Source organism: Entelurus aequoreus, linkage group LG13, assembly GCF_033978785.1.
Source record: "Entelurus aequoreus isolate RoL-2023_Sb linkage group LG13, RoL_Eaeq_v1.1, whole genome shotgun sequence".
Taxonomy (NCBI): Eukaryota; Metazoa; Chordata; class Actinopteri; order Syngnathiformes; family Syngnathidae; genus Entelurus; species Entelurus aequoreus.
Genome location: NC_084743.1, coordinates 65,259,618 through 65,283,877, shown reverse-complemented (window position 1 = coordinate 65,283,877; position 24,260 = coordinate 65,259,618). Strand labels below are relative to the sequence as shown.

General features: G+C 39.9%; 1 protein-coding gene across 1 annotated transcript in view; it reads left to right on the top strand.

Annotated features, from left to right (window-relative positions):
• The window catches only part of golim4a (golgi integral membrane protein 4a), a 53,745-nt gene extending 30,195 nt beyond the window's left edge, over positions 1-23,550 (top strand). Inside the window, exons 8-16 of the mRNA XM_062068172.1 lie at positions 7,680-7,853; positions 7,916-8,179; positions 10,896-11,158; positions 11,247-11,323; positions 11,404-11,456; positions 17,239-17,451; positions 17,533-17,601; positions 19,890-19,970; positions 22,819-23,550. Of these exons, the coding sequence (XP_061924156.1) occupies positions 7,680-7,853; positions 7,916-8,179; positions 10,896-11,158; positions 11,247-11,323; positions 11,404-11,456; positions 17,239-17,451; positions 17,533-17,601; positions 19,890-19,970; positions 22,819-22,947 (1,323 nt within the window). The 3' untranslated portion in view covers positions 22,948-23,550. The remainder of the gene's footprint in view (positions 1-7,679; positions 7,854-7,915; positions 8,180-10,895; positions 11,159-11,246; positions 11,324-11,403; positions 11,457-17,238; positions 17,452-17,532; positions 17,602-19,889; positions 19,971-22,818) is intronic.
• The last annotated feature ends 710 nt before the right edge of the window (positions 23,551-24,260 follow it).

The window sequence follows — 24,260 nt, the reverse complement described above, 5'->3', positions numbered from 1 at the left end:
AGGCTGTATTCCGACAAGTTGCTACACTTTGACAGCCGAATTAGATGGCGAGAACGAGACAAAAAGACGCTCTGCTCCACCCCCTTTTCTTTGTGAGGATTATGAGGTCATTCTTCACCTGAATGAGAATATATGAACAGCCTAGCAGTCGGCATCCTAATGATAGTAGACCTTGCACAGTAAGTGATGTTGTATTATGTTTGTCTCTCCCAAAATCTGCAGTGAGTAATAATCAGTGATGTTAAAAAAAAAAAAGCGAATGTTGTGATAGTAATATGCCGCGTATGCTTAAAATTATCAAAATAGGTAAATATTAAATGTTATTATAAATGTGCTCGTTACTACCTTACATATATACTTACATCATGTATATACAATCTTATTGGAGAGTTTGGATATTTTTTATGGGCTTTATAGGCAGAATAGAGCAGCTCCATTGCAAGCAGACCTTTTATTGACTTTGTTTAATATTTATAATAATAATAGTAATTAAAGGCCTACTGAAATGAATTTTTTTTATTTAAACGGGGATAGCAGATCTATTCTATGTGTCATACTTGATCATTTCGCGATATTGCCATATTTTTGCTGAAAGGATTTAGTATAGAACAACGACGATAAAGATTGCAACTTTTGGTATCTGATAAAAAAAAGGCTTGCCCCTACCGGAAGTAGCGTGACGTAGTCAGTTGAACATATACGCAAAGTTCCCTATTGTTTACAATGATGGCCGCATGAAGTGAGAGAGATTCGGACCGAGAAAGCGACAATTTCCCCATTAATTTGAGCGAGGATGAAAGATTTGTGGATGAGTAAAGTGCAAGTGAAGGACTAGTGGGGAGTTGAAGCTATTCAGATAGGGAATATGCTGTGAGAGCCGGGGGTGACCTGATATTCAGCTGGGAATGACTACAACAGTAAATAAACACAAGACATATATATACTCTATTAGCCACAACACAACCAGGCTTATATTTAATATGCCACAAATTAATCCTGCATAAAAACACCTGCGTGTTTGTTATGCTAGCTCCTAGCTCCTCTGCTAGCTCCTAGCTCCATAGAACACGCCAATACAATACAAACACCTGATCAACACACACAATCACTCAGCCCAAAAGACCGTTTACCTAACCCAAGGTTCATAAAGCTTATATATTTTTAAAAAGTTACGTACGTGACGCGCACATACGGTCAAGTTATCGAATGTTTAGCAGCCAAGGCTGCATACTCACGGTACCTGATATTCAGCTGGGAATGACTACAACAGTAAATAAACACAAGACATATATATACTCTATTAGCCACAACACAACCAGGCTTATATTTAATATGCCACAAATTAATCCTGCATAATAACACCTGCGTGTTTGTTATGCTAGCTCCTAGCTCCTCTGCTAGCTCCTAGCTCCATAGAACACGCCAATACAATTCAAACACTTGATCAACACACACAATCACTCAGCCCAAAAGACCGTTCACCTAACCCAAGTTTCATAAAGCTTATATATTTTTAAAAAGTTACGTACGTGACGCGCACTTACGGTACGGTACGTGTTATGCTAGCTCCTAGCTCCTCTGCTAGCTCCTAGCTCCATAGAACACGCCAATACAATTCAAACACATGATCAACACACACAATCACTCAGCCCAAAAGACCGTTCACCTAACCCAAGGTTCATAAAGCTTATATATTTTTAAAAAGTTACGTACATACGCAAAAAAAAGCCAAAGCTGCATACTCACAGTAGCACGTCTGCGTCTTTGTCATCCAAATCAAAGTAATCCTGGTAAGAGTCTGTGTTGTCCCAGTTCCCTACAGGCGTCTGTGTATCCAAATCAAAAGTCCTCCTGGTTAGAGTCTCTGTTATCCGAGTTCTTCCATCTTGACTGCATCTTTCGGGAATGTAAACAAAGAAGCGCCGGCTGTGTACTGTTGTGGCTGACTACGTTCGAAAAATACGTCCATTTCGCACCGACAACTTTCTTCTTTGCTTGCTTGGCTTCCTTCTCCATAATGCAATGAACATGATTGAAACAGATTCACGAACACAGATGTCCAGAATACTGTGGAATTATGAAATGAAAACAGAGCTTTTTCATATCGGCTTCAATGTGGAAGGCATACCCGTGTTCGCCGGGCTACGTCACACGCATACGTCATCCTCAGAGGCGTTTCGAACCGGAAGTTTAGCGGCAAATTTAAAATGTCACTTTATAAGTTAACCCGGCCGTATTGGCATGTGTTATAATGTTAAGATTTCATCATTGATATATAAACTATCAGACTGCGTGGTCGGTAGTAGTGGGTTTCAGTAGGCCTTTAAAAAAAAAACATCCAACCGTCATGTCTTTAATGATGATTGTGAACAATAGGCAACATTCCAACAAAAGCGAAGTTCCCCTTCAAGTATAAATAGATATTTATTAAATATGTAAACATATTCTGGACACTTTGCTTGATAACATTTTTTATTTTTGAGTACATTTTATTCTGCATTTATACCAATTGCAACCTGCATTTCAATGGAATGGTCCACAATCAACACAGCCAGTATAGTAAAGAAGACATTTATAGTTAAGTATAGTAAATAATGTAGTAATAGTAGAAATAGTATATTAATATTATAGTAATTGTTTGCTACAGTGAATGTTTGTGATTCCCACTTAACAGAGAAACAAGTCTCAGTATGTAACAAAAGAACAAATGTTGCTAAAAGTTATTTTCAAAGTGAGCTACTAATGAATCATGAGAAAGAGAATATGCTCTGTAAGTGCGCTGTTGATTTGTTTGAAGGGCTTTCTGTCTCGTTAATGTTTTTTGTCATCATTGCCTTTGGTTGAATGTCCCACTCTGATGAAGCATGGTTTAGTCAGCAGAGTGCATCTTACTTGACACTGATGTGAACTGTCAGTCGGCCATTAAGAAAGAACGCCAGAGACTACAAAACATTCTTAATCAACCTCCTTGGTGAATCTGTGAGCCTCTAATTTCACATTGAGTGCACATCTAATAATAATTAAATTCATATAGCACTCTTCTAGACCGCATCTGGTGGTAAGTTACATTTGTAGACTCAGCTGCCTTGGAGTAGTAGACTGATGGAAACGTGGCTGCCAGTTTGCACCAAGAGTCTCTATGACCACCACCAAACATTAATTCACATTCATACACCAGTGTTGGTGGCACCGGGACCAAGGTGGCTGAAGTAACTTGCCCAAGGACACGACGGCTGTGACTCGGAACTCGTACTGGAAACCTTTAAGTTTCTGGACGGCCGCTCTACCATCTGTGCATGGGTATAAAGTAAAAAAGGAGTATACTGAAAATAAAATAACTAGAAAATAGGGCTGGGCGATAAAACAACGTCAATATGAGTACCTTGAAGGTAGAAAAGCACTATACAAGTATAACCCGTTTATCATTTATCATTTATATACTGTATTGAGTCGCGATGGAAAACTAATTGATATCAATAAAAATTGCGTTTGATTAAACACTTGATCATTTATTTTTTCTTCTTTGCCGGAAGAAACCGGAGGTTGCAAAGCAAAGTTGTTGCATGAACAAAGGCATTCGCTCTCTGGTACGCTAACTGAGCAAGGCAGACAGTGATCGCTGATCAGTGGGGGTGACACGCTAACAGCCAATCATTTATAAGGCCATGTCCACACAAACACAAAGAGTTTCAAAACCACATATCAATGGTTAAAATGATCTCCATCCACACAAGTGTGGTTTCAAAACTGTCTCTGTCCACATACAAACGCATACACTTGTAGTCATGCACATTTTGTCCAATCAGAAGCCTGGAAAAAGCAGCAAAAGCTGACTTGGTGGCATTACACCTATGTTATTATAATGTTTATTTTGATTAAAAACTAAACCAGGCCTACTCAACTGGCGGCCCCGAAGCCTTTAATTTGGCCCGCCGAACAACACCCAAATAGGCTCGATGAAACCATTCAAAACAGGTTTGCTCATGTATGCAGTACTCCTGCCACCCTGCAGGGCGAAACAGCGAAGCACATGTCACAATGAAGTAGAAGTGGGTGAGTAGAAGAAGATGGCACTATCCACCCTGAAAGAAATCAAAATATATTGTGAAAATCAGACTTTTAATTTAACAAAGTATGACTTTTGTACTTGTGGTCATGTTGTTTTTGACTGTTAAACCCTGGCGATCAAAACTGGTTCAATACATGTAGCGCTACATTTGACCAGCAGCGGTTTAATTGTGGTAAACCACATGTGTGCAATGTTTGCTGTGTGTACTAGCACTAAGCCTGCTATTTTATTTATGCAACATACACAATGGTCATTATATATGTAAAATACACAATGGATGTTATACTTTTGTAATGTTTTACAAACCTAAGTAAAGGAAGACGTGTAAAGAAATAAAACTGAGGAAGAAAAATAATTCAAAAGGAACATCAATCATCAACAAAACTTAGCTTCTGTTTCTTCATGCTTTACAAACCTAGGTGAAGGAAGACGTGTAAAGAAATAAAACCGAGGAAGAAAAATAATTCAAAAGGAACATCAATCATCAACAAAACTTAGCTTCTGTTTCTTCATGCTTTACAAACCTAGGTGAAGGAAGACGTGTAAAGAAATAAAACCGAGGAAGAAAAATAATTCAAAAGGAACATCAATCATCAACAAAACTTAGCTTCTGTTTCTTCATTCTTTACAAACGTAGGTGAAGGAAGACGTATAAAGAAATAAAACTGAGGAAGAAAAATAATTCACAAGGAACATCAATCATCAACAAAACTTAGCTTCTGTTCCTGATGCTGCTAACTATCTGTCTATCTGCACACGCTGGAAACAAGTAGCAAGGGCAGAATAATGAATTTATTGACAGTGCAGTGTGAAAGCTAATGTATTTACATTGTAAATAAGTAAACACAGTCTCAAAGGAATATAACCTGCGGAGGCTCTTTCTAAAGAAACATCCAAATTTTGATTCCTCTTCATTGTGTAGTTGAATAGCCCTGTACCCGACATTATCTTTAAAACCAGCCTGCACTTACACAGCCCTGGGGCCATTATTAATCTATTTTAGGGTTTAAAGCGCACATACGTGCTTGTGCTACTAAAAAGCCACCAACACTCATGGAATTATAACATGTTTCATTAGCAACATGGTGATATATTACATGTGCAGTGAAGTGTACATTATTTCTAAAATCGGCGCACACTTTCAGCAGCCAAGTAAGCCTCTTGAATGTTGAACTACCTAAAGCTTGCGGACATGTGTGTGCTGCTGCAAAACCGTCCTTGAATTGTAAAGCATTTAATCATCACTAGTGATATATTACACGTGCAATGAAGTGTAGATTGTCTTAAACATCAGTGCACACTAACAAGGAAGATTCAACATCATGTTTTCTAGCAGCTTGGGCGCTTTTTACGTGCCCAGCTCCATGTACACAAATGGAAGCAACACACGTAAGTTAACTTCATGGTCTGTCGTTAAGTAAGGACTAAAAACATGAGCTAATGTTACATCTTTCTTATGACATAAAGCAAAAAGTATTGCTAGTCAAAGTTGTTCCGTCAGCTTGAGGTTCGACAGCAATGGCATCCAACACAGCTGACTGTCATTAGCGTTGGCGAGAGTGTTGCAAAGCCCATTTTGATGTCTTTTTTTTGTCAGTGGAGAGTGAAACTAGCAGCATGTTTACGTTCAAACATACAGTAAGTCCTCTTCTAGTGTATTTAAAGGCAGCAAGGCGGTGTTGTTGAGCTCTGGAAATGACAGCGCACAACCGTGACCAATGTTCCCTCTAATTTTTCATGTGCGTGAGCAAACGCAGAAACACCCTGAACATTCAGTGGAATACAGACGTGCACACTGTGGCCATACCAGCAGAACATCTGTCTCAAACATGACATAACAATTTAAATGTCTTATTATTGTAATCAAGTGACTGTAGTCATTTTCTTCACATTATTTTCTAATGTAAGTGATTTGGCCCACTTAAATATATATATATTTTTTTATCAGCTATGTACTATAGTATTTTATGCCTGGGAGGGGGTCCTGCTTTGGAAAGACTGTGTGTAGCCCATTCAGAGATTACATTTACCGTATTTTTCGGTGTGTAAGTCGCTCCGGAGTATAAGTCGCACCGGCCGAAAATGCATAGTAAAGAAGGAAAAAAACATATATAAGTCGCACTGGAGTATAAGTCGCATTTTTTGGGGGAAATTTATTTGATAAAACCCAACACCAAGAATAGATATTTGAAAGGCAAGTTAAAATAAATAAAGAATAGTGAACAACAGGCTGAACAAGTTAAGTGTACGTTATATGACGCATAAATAACCAACTGAGAACGTGCCTGGTATGTTAACGTAACATATTATGGTAAGAGTCATTCAAATAACTATAACATATAGAACATGCTATACGTTTACCAAACAATCTGTCACTCCTAATCGCTAAATCCCATGAAATCTTATACGTCTAGTCTCTTACGTGAATGAGCTAAACAATAATATTTGATATTTTACGGTAATGTGTTAATAATTTCACACATAAGTCGCTCCTGAGTATAAGTCGCACCCCCGGCCAAACTATGAAAAAACCTGCGACTTATAGTCCGAAAAATACGTTAGTTCCCCTTAAAACCTTCACATGTTGCATGAGATTAAGTGTACATTCCTTTAACTTTCTGTCTGTAAAATGTATACTTTTATTAGCAATTCTTTTTAATCTAGTAAGTTCAGCCTCGTAATTAATGTAAACAATACCCCAAAAATCAAATCACTTGGTTCTTATCCCATTTGTGACATTTCCTGAAAGTTTTATCAAGATCCGCTCGTAGCTTTATGAATGATGTTGCTTACTAGCTTAGTGACGAACCCCAGCGAGTACATAACCTCCTCACAGAGACAAAAATTACCCTACAATTTTATTTATTTTCATATTACTAAATCAAAGCTGATTTTTGGTGAAAAAATATGACCTTTTTTTTATTGTTAGGTTTTGATTGAGCTTTGTAAATTTTGACATTATTCTCCGCAAAATTTTATTTTTGTAAAATTATCTAACTATATTCTCATAAAATCATTTTTTTTGCTGTCATTAGTAAAATTACTATTACTATTAGGGGTGTCAAAAAAAAAATTTTTTTTAGATTAATCGCAATTCTTATTTGTAACGATTCTTAATCGATTAAAAAAAATTAGTTTTAAATTTATTAATTTTTTCCCCAATCTTTTTTGTCCAGCCACTCAGGCCAATCATATTTTTGATGTAAATGATCATATATGCTGTACAGATTTACTTTAGAAAAGAAGTGTGGGATACTTCTCTTGCTGCCTTTTTGTATTTGACTTGATTAAATATTTGGGTAGAATTTTAATAAACAAAACCAGTTTTTCTTTTAGGACACATAGAAATATATCAATTTTGTGGATTAATGTATTTAATTGTACAACTGGCATGCAATGTTATTAAAAAGTAGATTTTGAATCAAAAATTGTTTTGAATCGAGAATCGATTCTGAATCGAATCGTTACCACCAAAAATTGAATCGAATCGAATCGTGTGGTGCCCAACGATTCACAGCCTCAATTACTATCTTTATTAATAGTATGAATTATGCTTTATTCTCTGGCTAAAGTGTTATTTTTTACAAGAGTGATGTTTGTGTTGTTATAGGTGCAAGTGAATGAATTTCAAAAGTTGAAAGAGTCCCTGGATACGAGACTGCTTCAGCCAAACTTTGTGCTTCCGCAACAAGATGAAAAGTCCCAGAAGGCCGTTGATGTGAAGCCGCCTAAAATTAAGGATACGCCCATCCTAAAAGAACATCACCATGACTCAGAGTCTAAGGTAATCTAGTAAGTTAGTCTTTGCAAATGTGAATCTAGCTCACCTTGGAACTTTTGTCTCAGTTGAACCAGCAAGAGGAGGCGGCCCATGCCAAGTCCAAGGTGCAGGCTTACACCGCCGGGTCTCAGCTCAACTTGGACGATGGGGAGGCAGAGAGGAAGAGGGAGCTGGCAGAGGAGGAGATGGCGCAAGCCGGACAGCCTCAAAAACTAGAGGAGGAGGACCAGGACCAACGGCCGGAGGAGGAAGAAGAGGAGGATGGCGATCCCAAATTGGAGCAGCCCGACGAGAACGCCTTGGACAGTCATATACATCCACCGCAACAAGTTGGTGTCGTTTTTCTTAACCTAAACGCATGATTCTAAAGCCTTAAAGGCCTACTGAAACCCACTACTACCGACCACGCAGTCTGATAGTTTATATATCAATGATGACATCTTAACATTGCAACACATGCCAATACGGCCGGGTTAGATTAGTAAAGGGCAATTTTAAATTTCCCGCGAAATATCCTGCTGAAAACGTCTCGGTATGATGACGTTTGCGCGTGACGTCACGGATTGTAGCGTACATTTTGGGACACCATTGTGGCCAGCTATTAAGTCGTCTGTTTTCATCGCAAAATTCCACAGAAAATTCTGTGTTGGTGAATCTTTTGCAATTTGTTTAATAAACAATGAAGACAGCAAAGAAGAAAGCTGTAGGTGGGAAGCGGTGTATTAGCGACCGGCTGCAGCAACACAAACACAACACAACAGAGACTCTTACCAGGAGGACTTTGAGTTGGATACGCGCTACCGTGAGTACGCAGCTGCGGCTTCCAAACATTTGATCGCTTGCCCGTACGTGTGTGCCGCTATGTGCATGTCACGTAAGTAACTTTGGGGACTTTGGGGAAATACTGTATATGTGCTGTATGAACTTTGCGGAGGTGAACGGTACTTTGGGCTGTGGGATTGAGTGTGTTGTGCGGGTGTTTGATTTGTATTGGCGGGTTATATGGACGGGAGGGGGGAGGTGTTTGTTATGCGGGATTAATTTGTGGCATATTAAATATAAGCCTGGTTGTGTTGTGGCTAATAGAGTATATATATGTCTTGTGTTTATTTACTGTTTTAGTCATTCCCAGCTGAATATCAGGTCCCACCCGCCTCTCACAGCATCTTCCCTATCTGAATCGCTCCCACTGCCCTCTAATCCTTCACTCTCACTTTCCTCATCCACAAATCTTTCATCTTCGCTCAAATTAATGGGGTAATCGTCGCTTTCTCGGTCCGAATCACTCTCGCTGCTGGTGGCCATGGCTGTAAACAATGTGCAGATGTGAGGAGCTTCACAACCTGTGACGTCACGCTACTTCCGGTACAGGCAAGGCTTTTTTATCAGCGACCAAAAGTTGCGAACTTTATCGTCGATGTTCTCTAATAAATCATCGCGAAATGATCAAGTATGACACATAGAATGGACCTGCTATCCCTGTTTGAATAAGAAAATCTAATTTCAGTAGGCCTTTAATGAATTGCATACTTGCAAACAAATCAATTCGCTTCAATACCTGAGGGAAAAAAGAGGACTTTGCCTTCATTCATGTTTTCTTCTGTGATTGTTTGCTCGTAATCTCTTCCGCTTGTTATTTTAATCTTTGCTGAAGGATTAACTACATACCTCACATTAATACAATGCTTCTCAAATAGGAAGGCGTGGGCACCCCCTTGGGGTGGTGGAGTGTCGGGGGAAGCCTGACCTCGGATTTCCACAGGATGCGAAACGGCAGCAGAAATGCGCCGCGGTCTCGCAATCCCCACTGCCGTTTTGTTCTCCGTCGTGCTGTAAAATAGCGCTGCCTTTTACGAGCTCACAGTTATCCGTACAAAATCACGTGATAAGGGGAGTTGTAGTAAAGCGAACAAAACTGTTTTTTTGTTTGATAAAATTCCCCCCAAACATTTACTAAAGTGTCTGGACAGGAAATGAAAGGTAAACATGTATTTATTTATATATTTTTTAAAATGTTTTTTTATTTTATTTTTTAATCGATAAAACATTGTCACAAAAAGGAATCACAATTAGTTTGAAAATATATATTTTTTTACATCGATTTTTTATATATACATACAGTATATATATACAGTACATATATATATATATATATATATATATATACATATATACATATATACATATATACATATATATATATATACACACTACCGTTCAAAAGTTTGGGGTCACCCAAACAATTTTGTGGAATAGCCTTCATTTCTAAGAACAAGAATAGACTGTCGAGTTTCAGATGAAAGTTATCTTTTTCTGGCCATTTTGAGCGTTTAATTGACCCCACAAATGTGATGCTCCAGAAACTCAATCTGCTCAAAGGAAGGTCAGTTTTGTAGTGATAGTTTCTGGAAATGGGCCTCTATACACCTAAGTAGATATTGCACCAAAAACCAGACATTTGCAGCTAGAATAGTCATTTACCACATTAGCAATGTATAGAGTGTATTTCTTTAAAGTTAAGACTAGTTTAAAGTTATCTTCATTTAAAAGTACAGTGCTTTTCCTTCAAAAATAAGGACATTTCAATGTGACCCCAAACTTTTGAACGGTAGTGTACATACATACGCAGTCGGCTTTTGGCTCCCGGCCAAACATTTTTAGCCCAATGCGGCCCTCAAGTCAACAAGTTTGGACACCCATGTGCTAATACATGGTTGCATAAATGAAATACAGATAACTCTACAAGTTTTGTATTCATGAGATTAGTACTTCTTATATAGTGTGGCGGGAATGGTAAGGTGTCATGGGGGACGTGGGAAAACAATACACACGTCTTTCGCTGGGCGGCATGTAGGTGCTACTGCCAGAGTGGTTCATACAATAATTAAAGAGATAGCAAGTTTGCAATTGTATTTAATTCTAGGGGTGGCGTGAAAAAAATTATGTCCCCAAGGGGGAGAATGACGCAATTGAGAGGTACTGCCTTAATAGAAGCTTCTGGTGTCTGCCTAGCTTTAATTAGGTTTTCTAAATATCGCCCAAAAGGTGGCCCAGCCGCAACATGAGGCGCACGGTCAGGAGGCGGGCGCCAAGTCCGCTTACGAGCAGCAGCAGGAGCAGCAGCGCCTGGAGGCTCAGAGGGCCGAAGAGCGCCGGCTGATTCAAATGCAACAAGACACCTTGAAGGCCCATAGAGAGCGAGTGCTGAGGGAGAGAGAGGTGAGGCTGAAGGACGAGCAGGAGAGAGAGAAGCAGCAGCATAAGGAGGCGGACCGACGGGAGCGGCTGCTAAGAGACGAGCACCAAAGGTCAGAAATCATGAGGTGCCTTTTAATGTTGATTAATGATTCAGCAAGACTATGTAAGCTCCTGAGCAGCCTGTGCTGTCATTCTCAGGAAGAAGGCCGAGTACGAAAACTTGGACCGTGATGTAGTCCAAGGAAAAGAGGAGCATCATGCTGACAAAGAAGAAGGTGAGACAGAGCGATCCTGCCACACTGATGTCTCTGCCGCCTTGTCAGGAAAGCTCAATTGCGTCGTTCTCTCTTCACAGAGAGACATGCTCACCTGTTACGCCACAAGGGGAAGGCGCCGCAACATAAGCAGGTGATTCCTTTACAGTCATCTTCTATCTTCCATTTAAATAACTAGAGATGTCCGATAATGGCTTTTTTGCCGATATTCCGATATTGTCCAACTCTTAATTACCGATTCCGATATCAACCGATACCGATGTATACAGTCGTGGAATTAACACATTATTATGCCTAATTTTGTTGTGATGCCCCGCTGGATGCATTAAACAATGTAACAAGGTTTTCCAAAATAAATCAACTCAAGTTATGGAAAAAAATGCCAACATGGCACTGCCATATTTATTATTGAAGTCACAAAGTGCATTATTTTTTTTAACATGCCTCAAAACCGCAGCTTGGAATTTGGGACATGCTCTCCCTGAGAGAGCATGAGGAGGTTGAGGTGGGCGGGGTTGAGGTGGGGGGTAGGGGGTAGCGGGGTGTGTGTATTGTAGCGTCCTGGAAGAGTTAGTGCTGCAAGGGGTTCTGGGTATTTGTTCTGTTGTGTTTATGTTGTGTTACGGTGCGGATGTTCTCCCGAAATGTGTTTGTCATTGTTGTTTGGTGTGGGTTCACAGTGTGGCGCATATTTGTAACAGTGTTAAAGTTGTTTATACGGCTACTCTCAGTGTGACCTGTATGGCTGTTGACCAGGTATGCATTGCATTCACTTGTGTGTGTGAAAACTCGAAGATATTATGTGACTGGGCCGGCACGCAAAGGCAGTGCCTTTAAGGTTTATTGGCGCTCTGTACTTCTCCCTACGTCTGTGTACACAGCGGCGTTTTAAAAAGTCATAAATTTTACTTTTTGAAACCGTTACCGATAATTTTTAAACCGATACCGATAATTTCCAATATTACATTTTAAAGCATTTATCGGCCGATAATATCGGCAGTCCGATATTATCGGACATCTGTATAAATAACCTAACTAGAACAAATTGGTCGCAGAAAATGGCGCTGATAGTGTGTAAGATGTGTCCCATTTCTGATTTTTGGGGAGGGCGGTAACGGTTCTGTCGTGACTCACACAACAAAAAGCAGAATATGATATAGTCTTTGAAGGGAAATGTACCAACCGAATTCCTTAAGTACTACAGAGTCCAAATTCATGTATTGTAAAATCGAACCATACCATATTTTGATACCTTTGTTGCACGTGGCGTCATGTGGAGTCCCCCAGGGATCGATACTAGGACCCACACTATTTATAATGTATATCAATAAAATATGTAAAGTATCAACACTGCTGAAGTTCATCCTCTTTGCTGACGATACAACCATTACATGTGCAGGTGACGACATGAAGCAACTTCTGGCCTCTGTAACTGAGGAGATGATCAAGTTAAAAACTTGGTTTAATACCAACAAATTGTCTCTGAATTTAAAAAAGACCAAAATCATGCTCTTTAGCAATCGCAAAAGTAATATACCCATCAGGATTGTTATTGATGATACACCAATAGAATATGTTCAACAAAATTCATTTTTAGGAGTGGTAATAGGTGAAAATATATCATGGAAGCCTCATATAAGTTACCTGAGGATAAAAGTTGCTAAATGTGTTGGAATGATGAGGAGATCATGTCATTTATTGAATAACAATGCTCTACTGTTATTGTATCATTCATTTATTATGTCATATTTAAACTATTGTGTTGAAGTCTGGGGAAATTGTTATAAATCTAATCTACAGCCTTTAGTCACTCTGCAGAAAAAGGCCATTAGGATTGTGTCCAATGTTCACTACAGACATCATACAAATACACTATTCATGGAGTTAAAGCAACTTAAACCGCACGATGTAATCAACTTTAAAACTGCTCAAATTATGTTTAGGGAATCCCAAAACTCTCTACCATCCAATATACAGAACCTATTCCAGGATAGAGGTGCTCACCATAGTTACAGTCTAAGAGGAAACAAATTATATTTTCCTAAATTTAGAACAACTTTAAAATCAATGTGCATTTCAGTGCGTGGAGTCAGTCTGTGGAACAACTTAGGGGACGAGTTAAAAACCTGTTCTAACATGATTCAATTTAAAAGACTGTTTAAAAAAGAAGTAATGAAGAGGTACGAGGAGGAAAGAGAGTGATGCCCTTAGCACAGAGCGATGGGAGAGAGGTGTATGGTCAGAGAGTGTTTGGGCCTGTGTGTGTGTGTGTGTGTGTGTTTGGGCCTGTGTGTGTGTGTGTGTGTGTGTGTGTGTGTGTGTGTGTGTGTGTGTGTGTGTGTGTGTGTGTGTGTGTGTGTGTGTGTGTGTGTGTGTGTGTGTGTGTGTGTGTGTGTGTGTGTGTGTGTGTGTGTGTGTGTGGTTGTGTGTGTGGTTGTGTGTGGTTGTGTGTGTGTTTTGTCTCGCCTTGTCTTGTCTCATAGTAACAATGGTACTATTGTATTGTTAGTGTACAGGAGCTTTTCTCGTTTTTGTTTGTATAGTATTGTTCTTGTATTATATTGTTTATGTGGAATGAGTGAGAGGGGTTGGGATATTATAAGCATTTGCTTCATCCAACCCCTTTTCAAGCCTTGCATAAATGTCTCTGCCAAAATGTAAAAAAAAAAAAAAAAAAGTGTGTTGTTGTACAGTGCAGGTTTGAAATAAATAATTCAATTCAATTCAATCCAACATCTGGTTGCGGACTCGACTCTGACTCAAAACACTTGGCGGCCAAACCGGCTTATTCGTTGAAGCCTAAGACTGCATGTAGGTAATGTTGCAATTGCAAGCATGCCTGATAGAAATCATTCAAAAGTAAGGCTTCATTTTTAATGCATTAGCTCAATGCTAATTTACATTGGATTAGCATTAGCAATTTTACATGGCGATTTCAACACCTCAAAATTTGGTAACAAAACCTAAAACTGATGACGACGTGGTCCTGCCGGCTTCATCTGGCCCGGATCATCAGCTTTCACTGGATTGGTTTGTAGCCGAGTGGGAACTGACGAGGATGAGAATCGGCACCCCCATGGTTCTTGCCCGGAAAAGGGTGCAGTGCCATCTCCGGGTTGGGAAGGAGATCTTGCCCCAAGTGGAAGAGTTTAAGTACCTCGGGGTCTTGTTCATGAGTGAGGGAAGAGTGGATCCTGAGATCGACAGGCGCATCGGTGCGGAATCTGCAGTGACGTGGACCCTGTATCGCTCCGTCGTGGTGTAGAAGGAGCTGAGCCTTAAGGCAAAGCTCTGAATTTACCGGTCGATCTACGTCCCCATCCTCACCTTTGGTCATGAGCTTTGGGTTATGACCGAAAGGACAAGATCCCCTTAGAGATAGGGTGAGAAGCTCTGTCATTCGGGAGGAGCTCAAAGTAAAGCCGTTGCTCCTCTACATCGAGAGGAGCCAGCTGAGGTGGTTTGGGCATTTGGTCAGGATGCCCCCGGAACGCCTCCCAGGGGAGGTGTTTAGGGCACATCCGACCGGAAGGAAGCCACGGGGAATACCCAGGTCATGTTGAGGAGACTGTCTCCCAGCTGACTTGGGAAAGCCTCAGGATCCCCCGGGAGGAGCTGGAGGAAGTAGCTGGGGAGAGGGAAGTCTGGTGCTTCTCTGCTTAGGCTGCTGCCCCTGCGACCCGACCTAAAACTTGAAGCCCGTTACAAGCAATCAAACATCTGAGGTGTAATAGGAACAATACTTACAGTATTAACTGCAGATGTCCAGATCATGGGATCGAATCAGGTGCCAATATTTGCCTTTTTAACTGATTTGCTGATGAGCTGCCAGTCGATCTTTATCGCAGCTCTGTCCCAGTGTTTACATGGCTAAAGATTGTAGTCCCATGAAAGATTCCTTCAACAGGGATGCACGCTCAGGGAGACACAAATACATTTCCATACTCCTTGTTACACACATGCATGAATTCCAGAATGGTACGTGTGTCTTGCAAGAACACTGGTTTAAATTTGAGAGCAAGTTGCAACAAACCTGTCGTCTATCCACAGTGTGAAGCCGCTTCTAAGATACTAATTTTCACCATCATAATAAACACATTTCTTTCCAATACATTGGAAGGAAAACGAATGGCTAAGCATGCTACACACACACAGAAGGACGACGCAAGAAGCTAATCGCTAAAGCTTCAATGTAAAATACGGGTGATTGAGCCAGATGTAGATACTATCGATACCTAGTATAGTATCTATATAAAAAAAATACATAAATAATTAGATCAATATTTATCCTGTTCTTATTCTTATTGTTTCTACAGAACATTTTAGGGAGTACGTCTCTAGATACAGGAAGAATGATTTAAATGGGAGCCAATGGTATTTTTTGTTTTGTTTAGTTATTGTGCACTAGACACTTTATTTTGAGTTTGAGTTTGAGTTTATTTCGAACATGCAAGCATACAACATGATACATCACAATTTCCAGTTTCTCTTTTCAACATGTTCGAAAAGGAGTAGGAAGAAGCAGAGCTTATTTAATCCTACCGCTTTTCTTTACATAACAGTTGCAAAACTTTTTGTTCACTTCCTGTTCACAATTTATTCACAATAAACTCCATAAGTAATCACAATAAATAAATAATTGTAAGAATTCGATAATAATAATTGGTGAAGTAAGTCATATTTCATATGATGAGATAAGTAAGATTACTTTAAGAATGAATGAATGAATGGATGGATGAAATAAATTGAGAATGTTTGTCATGGTTCTTCTTCTTTGTACTTTGTAAACACTTTAAGTTTGAAGAGTTTCTTGAAGTGTATCATATTAGTACATTGTTTGATTGCTTTGCTTAATCCATTCCATAATTTAATTCCACATACTGATATACTGAAGGTCTTAAGTGTTGTACGTGCAAACAAATGTTTTAAATTACGTTTTTCTCTAAGATTATATTTCTCCTCTTTTTTTAGAAGAATTGTTGTATATTCTTGGGTAGCAGGTTATAGTTTGCTTTGTGCATAATTTTAGCTGTTTGCAAATTCACTATGTCGTGGAATTTCAGTATTTTTGATTCAATAATATTTTTGTCGGAAAAAATATTGTATGTAAATTTAATACATCATCTGGTTTACTGTAATCCTTGAAAATGATACATTTTAATAAGATACGCTTGTTTTACTTACCACAAAACATTTTCAGTTCTTTAATATACTGTCAAAGTATGAGGTGGCGACTTGTCCAGGGTGTAAAACGCCTTCCGCCCGATTAGAGCTGAGAGGCTCCAGCGCCCCCCGTTCCCGAAGGGAATAAGCGGTAGAAAATGTATGGGATGGAGTATCAGAGCAGGACACGAAATCCGGTCTGATCGGAAGCTAAAAAAAATCGCACCGGGATCGAAGGCCAAAAATGTTGATCAGGACATCCCTGCTTACAGGCTAAACACTTTGTAGGGCTCAATAATAGATAAGACTGGCACGTTCAACTTAACGGCAAAGACTACTTCCTGGCTACGGCAACACAAACATGAATGCATACTTGCAAATGAGACTCAGAAGTGTAAGAAAACAAGATATAACAGGACAGCACAGTTACATTGTCAGCTCAGTCATAAATGTTCAATTATAAAAAAAGAAATGTAACATTTATTACCACATGAACACACAAAAGTACCGAAAATTGATATTGTTGAGCACCAGTATCGATTCCAATGTGAAAGGTACACCTCCCTAGTGGATCGTTATGTTTGTGTTTGTTTGTCTGTTGTTTTATTATTTAGCAGGCTGATAAATGAAGGATGATATTTGTGGTACTTTATGCCTCTTCCTGCACACATGCAAATAGTTTGTCTGCTTTTGGACAACCGGCGATGAATTCAACATCTCAAGTTTTTGTTCTTACTCTTCTTCTACATCAGGGTGGCGCCGACGGCAGGGAGCTGGACCCCGAGGACGACCCCAACAACCAGGGAGAGGACGAGTTCGAGGAGGCCGAGGACGACCAGTCCCATCATCATGATAATGAGGACGACGCGGAGGAGGAGGTGGAAGAGGACGAGCCGGCCGCACAAGCCAAGCACAAGGACTCCCACTCGGACCTGCAGCATCCTGCTATGGAGGACGAGCTGGTGGTGAGCGGGGAGGGGCTGTGATGGAAGAATTCTGATGACTTGGCGTTGGTCACGTTAAAGCTCTTCACTTCCTCTTTGTAGATTGCTGGAAACCCAGATCAGCAGGAGGACAATCTGGACGAGCAGTACCAGGAGGAAGCGGAGGAGGCGGTAGGAGACATGACGCATTTGTGTTTGCCACCCGGTAGAATAATCAGGGAGGGGAACACATGTAGGGCGGCTTGATGTCATCGTCTAAAGAACGACATGACGTCAGCAGTGGAAAGTTGAGTTGAATCCACAGGCGTGAAAATAGAAGTTGAGAACAGTCAGAGAAAAATTGGTTTGGTTACCACGGTTACGCGGCTCCATATAGGGCACTTACTTTCTTACGTGCTACAAGCATTATATCTAGAGATGTCCGATAATATCGGACTGCCGATATTATCGGCCGATAAATGCTTTAAAATGTAATATCGGAAATTATCGGTATTGGTTTCAAAAAGTAAAATTTATGACTTTTTAAAATGCCCCTGTACGTAGGGAGTAGTATAGAGCGCCAATAAACCTTAAAGGCACTGCCTTTGCGTGCCGGCCCAATTACATAATATCTACGGCTTTTCACACACAAGTGAATGCAAGGCAATACTTGGTCAACAGCCATACAGGTCACACTAAGGGTGACCGTATAAACAACTTTAACACTGTTACAAATATGCGCCACACTGTGAACTCACACCACGCAAGAATGACAAACACATTTCGGGAGAACATCCGCACCGTAACACAACATAAACACAACAGAACCAATACCCAGAACCCCTTGCAGCACTAACTCTTCCGGGACGCTACAATATACACCCCCCGCTACAATTTACACCCCCTCCCCCCAACCCCGCCCACCTCAACCTCCTCATGCTCGCTCAGGGAGAGCATGTCCCAAATTCCAAGCTGCTGTTTTGAGGCATGTTTAAAAAAATAATGCACTTTGTGACTTCAATAATAAATATGGCAGTGCCATGTTGGCATTTTTTTCCATAACTTGAGTTGATTTATTTTGGAAAACCTTGTTACATTGTTTAATGCATCCAGCGGGGCATCACAACAAAATTAGTCATAATAATGTGTTAATTCCACGACTGTATAAATCGGTATCGGTTGATATAGAAATCCTTAATTAAGAGTTGGACAATATCGGATACCGGCAAAAAAGCCATTATCGGACATCTCTAATTATATCCTGCCCTTTCCCTGCTCCGAGCATGTAAGACACACACACACACACACACACACATACACACACACTCGCACACACACACACACACACACACACACACACACACACACACACACACACACACACACACACACACACACACACACACACACACACACGTTATACTACAAAAGCAGTGTTTGATTTTACTCAATGTTTCAACAGGAATGTCATTTTTTTCTTTTAATTCTTTCATTTCAATACATGGCTCCACCTGCTGCTTTTGTGTATATTAATGCACCACGGACATCGGCTGGCATAAACGGCAGTCTGATTATTTTACTCTTATTTGATTTGTAACACTGAAATATACCATATTTAAATATACCGTATTTTCCGGGACTATAGAGCGCACCGGTATATAAGCCGCACCCACTAGATATCAGAAGGAAAAAATGTTTTCCATATATTAGCCGCACCGTATTTTAAGCCACAGATATATAAGTTGTGAAATGAGATATTTAACAAAGCAAGTCAATGTCATTGACCCACCAGCTGCGGAAGCTAGCTCTTCAATCCGCTAAATAGGCTCAATAACTCCACGGTGACGTTGTGGTGGACTTACAAAACTGGAAAAATACAAAAACAATGCCATTTTAAGTTAATAATACTAACACAGAAACTTGTAAAGGTTTTATCATATTAGCTAATGCTAATGACGCAAGATTCGTTCCATTACTATAACGCGTACAAATATGCATGAAAACACTCCTACAGACATCACACATGGGATGGTTTATGAATTGTTTTAGTTAGATTGTAACACTTAAAAAACGTTGCTTGTAGTAAGGAATGAAGCATACATATGAGTAGAAACGCTATAGACGGCTAGAAGACGAAACAGGACTTCTACTTCCGGTTGAAAGCTCAGTCTAAACAGAAGGGCACTGCAGCATCTGCGGTGAGTGAACACATCCAAAAGATGGCGCTATAGCACAAACAATGACAAACCTATTCAGTGTCTTTGCTTTGTTTTTTGTTTTCAAAACTAGTTGTGTTATGAACGTATGCGACGAAAACCATTGATTTTCCGCACCGTTTTATAACCACAGGGTTCAAAGCGTAGAAAAAAAGTAGCGTCTTTCACGGTGCACACATTTATGAACACATTGCATACATTATATTGAAATGAAAGAAGGTCATGTAAAAAATTATGTTTTATTGTACTCTACTTACCTTAAAGGCTCGGGAGGACATAGCTGGTGGGGAGAAGAGAGAGAAAGAAGATGGAGAGGACACCTACAATGAGGAAAACAATGAACAGGTGGGCTAGTGTTCAAAGTCTTCTCAGAGGAGAATACTGTAGACATGAAACTCCAAGATACTTTAGAGTAGTCTGTGTTAAGGTAACTTCGATACTAACCCGCAAAAAAGACATTGGATACCTGCTTTTTCAGTATTGTCAGGAACAGGTTTACCAAAGAATAAGATGCAACAGAAATGCCAATTTGTCCTTAGCAAGTAGAGGTAAATATTACAAGTGAAAGAAAGGTGTATCTTGCGTCAAGTGTGTATTTGGTGAATTAAATACAATCAGTCACTATAAGTATTTGGCTCGTCAGTGAGAGCGGAGATCCGCCACCACAAGCCCAAGGAGTGTACATTACCTGTTAAATCAAAACGTTAAAGTACCGTATTTTCCGGACTATAAGGCGCACTTAAAATCTTTTTTTTTTCTCAAAACTCGACAGTGCACCTAATGTACGGAATAATTATCCCCTCAATTCCCCCCAAAAATGGATTAACTCGCTGGAATAAAAAGACAATATAATATACATCCATAAACCTGGATGCATGTGCAAAAGTGCAATATATTTATCTGTACAGTAATCTATTTATTTATATCTGCACCTTATTGCTTTTTTATCCTGCACTACCATGAGCTAATGCAACGAAATGTAATTCTTATCTGTACTGTAAAGTTAAAATTTGAATGACAATAAAAAGGAAGTCTAAGTCTAATTGTAATTTTGCTTACTGACCTGGAAGCAATTTTATTTGGTACATGGTGTAATGATGAGTGTGACCAGTAGATGGCAGTCAAACATAAGAGATACGTGTGGACTGCACTATGATGGCAATATGACTCAAGTAAACAACACCAACGTTTCATATGTTCCATTGAAAATATAGAACATTACACACGGTGCTCAAAAATCTATCAAAATGTTTCTTACCTTCTGGTACTTGCTGATCTGTATTTGGGATCTGCATAAATCCTGAAAAATTGTGCGTGTCCGCCTTTGTAGACCGTGGCGACGCCGTAGTCGATAAGCTTCTTCTTTTTCTCTATCTTCTTGTTATGTGACATTCATCCTCCGCTGTTGCCATTTCTAATATAAAGTAGTGTAAAGTTCTTACTTACCGTATTTTCCGCACCATAAGGCGTGTTGTAAGCCGCACCTTCAATGAATGGCATATTTCAAAACTTTGTTTACCTATTAGCCGCCCCGTGTTATTAGCCGCACCTACGCTACGCTAAAGGGAATGTCAAAAAAACAGTCAGATAGGTCAGTCAAACTTTAATAATATATTACAAACCAGCGTTCTAACAACTCTGTTCACTCCCAAAATGTAATGTGCAAATGTGCAATCACAAAAATAGTAACACTCAAAATAGTGCAGAGCAATAGCAACATCAATAACTCAACGTTGCTCATACGTTAGTGTCACACAACACACAAAATAAACATTTAAAGCTCACTTTCTGAAGTTATTACTCATCCACAAATCCCTCAAATTATTCTTCTTCGGTGGGCTTCACTTGTTTTTTGACACCATCTGTGATGTGGACGCGCATGCAGTCGTAGATCAACAGGGACGTAGCTGCGTGAAAAAAGTCACCCGGTCTCTCCGCTCATCTTTTCTTCATCCATCCATCCCTTCGAGTTAGCTTTTATGAGGACGCCGGCTGGAAAGTTCTCTTTTGGCAAGGTCTTCCTTTTGAATATCACCGTGGGTGGAAGTTTCTGGCCGTTAGCATGGCAAGCTAGAAACCACGGTGAAGGACGACTTCTCATTCCCTGTGGTGCGAATATTCACCGTACGTGTTCCCGTTGTATCCACAGTGCGGTTCACATGAATATCAAAAGTCAGTGGAACCTTGTACGCGTGTCTCTTAGTAGGAGACGTTTTGTGGTCTTTACAGAAACACACAAATGAAATGAAACGTAATATCCGCGCGCTTCTTCTTCTACGGGGGCGGGTGCTCACCTTGGCGGTTGCTTACAGTGGAAGAAGAAGCTCTTCCTCTTCTATGGGGGCGGTTGCTTACCGTAGAAGAAGAAGCGCTTCCTCTTCTACGGGGAAAAAAGATGGCGGCTGTTTACCGTAGTTGCGAGACCTAAACTTTATGAAAATAAATATTAATATTAATCCATATATAAGGCGCACCGGGTTATTAGCCGCGCTGTCAGCTTTTGAGAAAAATTGTGGTTTTTAGGTGCGGCTTATGGTGCGGAAAATACGGTATATCTGTCAGTAAACTCGCCATGAAAGCGCTAAAACATACCGGTGTAGTGAGTTTACATTATTCACCCAAGGAACTTTAGTTATTAGAGAGTTCCGGTCGGACGGTTTTTCACGGGTGTTGTTGTTTCCGGATGAGGAGATGCTGCTCCGTTATTGATTGAAGTAAAGTCTGCATGTCATTCAAACAGTTAGCTCCATCTTTTGTCCTTGCACGCTACACCGCTACAACAAAGATGACGGGGAGAAGACGCTGCCGAAGGTGAGCCACGTAAATAAGACCGCCCACAAAACGGCGCATCCGGAAGCGACTGTCAGAAAACGGCTTGAAGATGATCTGTAAAACATAATCTATGCAACATTTTGACCAAAGAACCACCATTACATGTTATGTAGACCACAAGGAAGTGGTTTACATTTAGAAAAAAAATTAAATAAATATGACTCCTTTATTGCGCCCTATAATCCACCTTATATATGACAAAAGATCGAAAATAAGAGTTAATCGGCAGTGCGCCCTATGGTCCGGAAAATACGGTAATAGAGAATCTTGAGAACCAGGAAGTTGTCTGGAAAAAAAAAATATTGCATAGTGTGGACACTGATATCTACATGTATCGTCTTTTTCTACGATCCGTGTGCAGGAACCGCACAAGCAAGACGCTCATGGCAAAGACGCAGAGAACGTGGAGGAAGAGAATTACGAGGAAGAGGAAGCGGACGAGGACGGCCCCGGTGGGGAAGAGGGCGCGCATCGGCGGGCGGAGATGTAAGACTCGAAGCCGCCGCCGCTCGCCGAGGTTCTTCTTCCTCAGTCGCCAAGAGGGAGCCAGCGGCCACGCAGTCGAGACTCCAAAAAGGTGGGTGGTAGACGTGACGAGGCTGCTGGCTGTTGGAACTGATCCGCTTTGCACGGTGCAACGGGAACATGATTGAAAGTGCCGCACACAGAATGTACTTTAATCACGTGTAAGATGAACGAATGTTGATTTTACTGTTACAAACCAGTCAATTATTTTTTTTATTTATTGTTCATTGGTTGTGACGCCGCCGACAATCAGGAGATGCAACTTTGACCTTTTTCAGTCCCGTGACTCGGATTCTGCAGCGAAAAGCGTTTTTTGTGTGACGCCAGCATGTGCCTTCCATACACGCCTCCGAAAGAAAGTCTGCAATTATTTACATGAGCAGGGAGAGACAAAACGTTTTGTCGAGTAAATCACCGCCAACGGGTCATGTCTGCTATATATTGTACAGTCTAATACTATTTGTATATTTTTTAAACTGTAATATTTGAAACAAAAGTGGGATTTTAATGACATTTTGTCAGCTGAATAAAGAGGATTTCAGATATAATTTTGTGCTATGTTTAATAAACCTTTACATCATTTTGGGGACTTTTTTGGTTGGGTTACTCCAAATTGAATATTTCTTTTTCCTAAAAGGGTTTTTTAATTGTTGATTTTCAATATTTTTATATACATTCCAGTTCAGAATCCCCAGGAGAAAAAAGTTCTCAGGGGAGTTAAAAAAAGAAATTATATTTTGGTATACTACTTTTGCTCAAATCTCTCAATGCAGCGTTTCTTAACCATAGGGCACATTGTTGGGCCGAAAGCGCCCCATACAGGGCTGCCAAAAATATATTACCCAGGGTACTCAGTTGCAATACACTTTTCCACCACTTGTGGCAGTAATGACGATATCAAACAAACAGAAGAAGTCTGAAGCTAAAGTCATAAAGTTTCTTAAGCGCCAAATTTATGACTAAAGTGGGGAAGCTGTATTATTTACTCGTAAATTTTATTGACCTTTTTTTTTTTTAAATCATAAATTATTTATTATTAGAATGTATTTATTTCTAGCACTGCATCCTTGTACATATTATTTTTCATCAGTTTTTATGAATCCCTTTGTATGCAGAATATATATATATATATATATATATACATATATGTATATATATTTTTTTTCTAAATCAGCCTGACCTAATCCTAAGGTTTATGTGTTTAATAATTAATAATCTTTGCGATTAACACATGGTTTTAATGAGCTGTGAATATTTGGGCACCATTCGATTCGATTT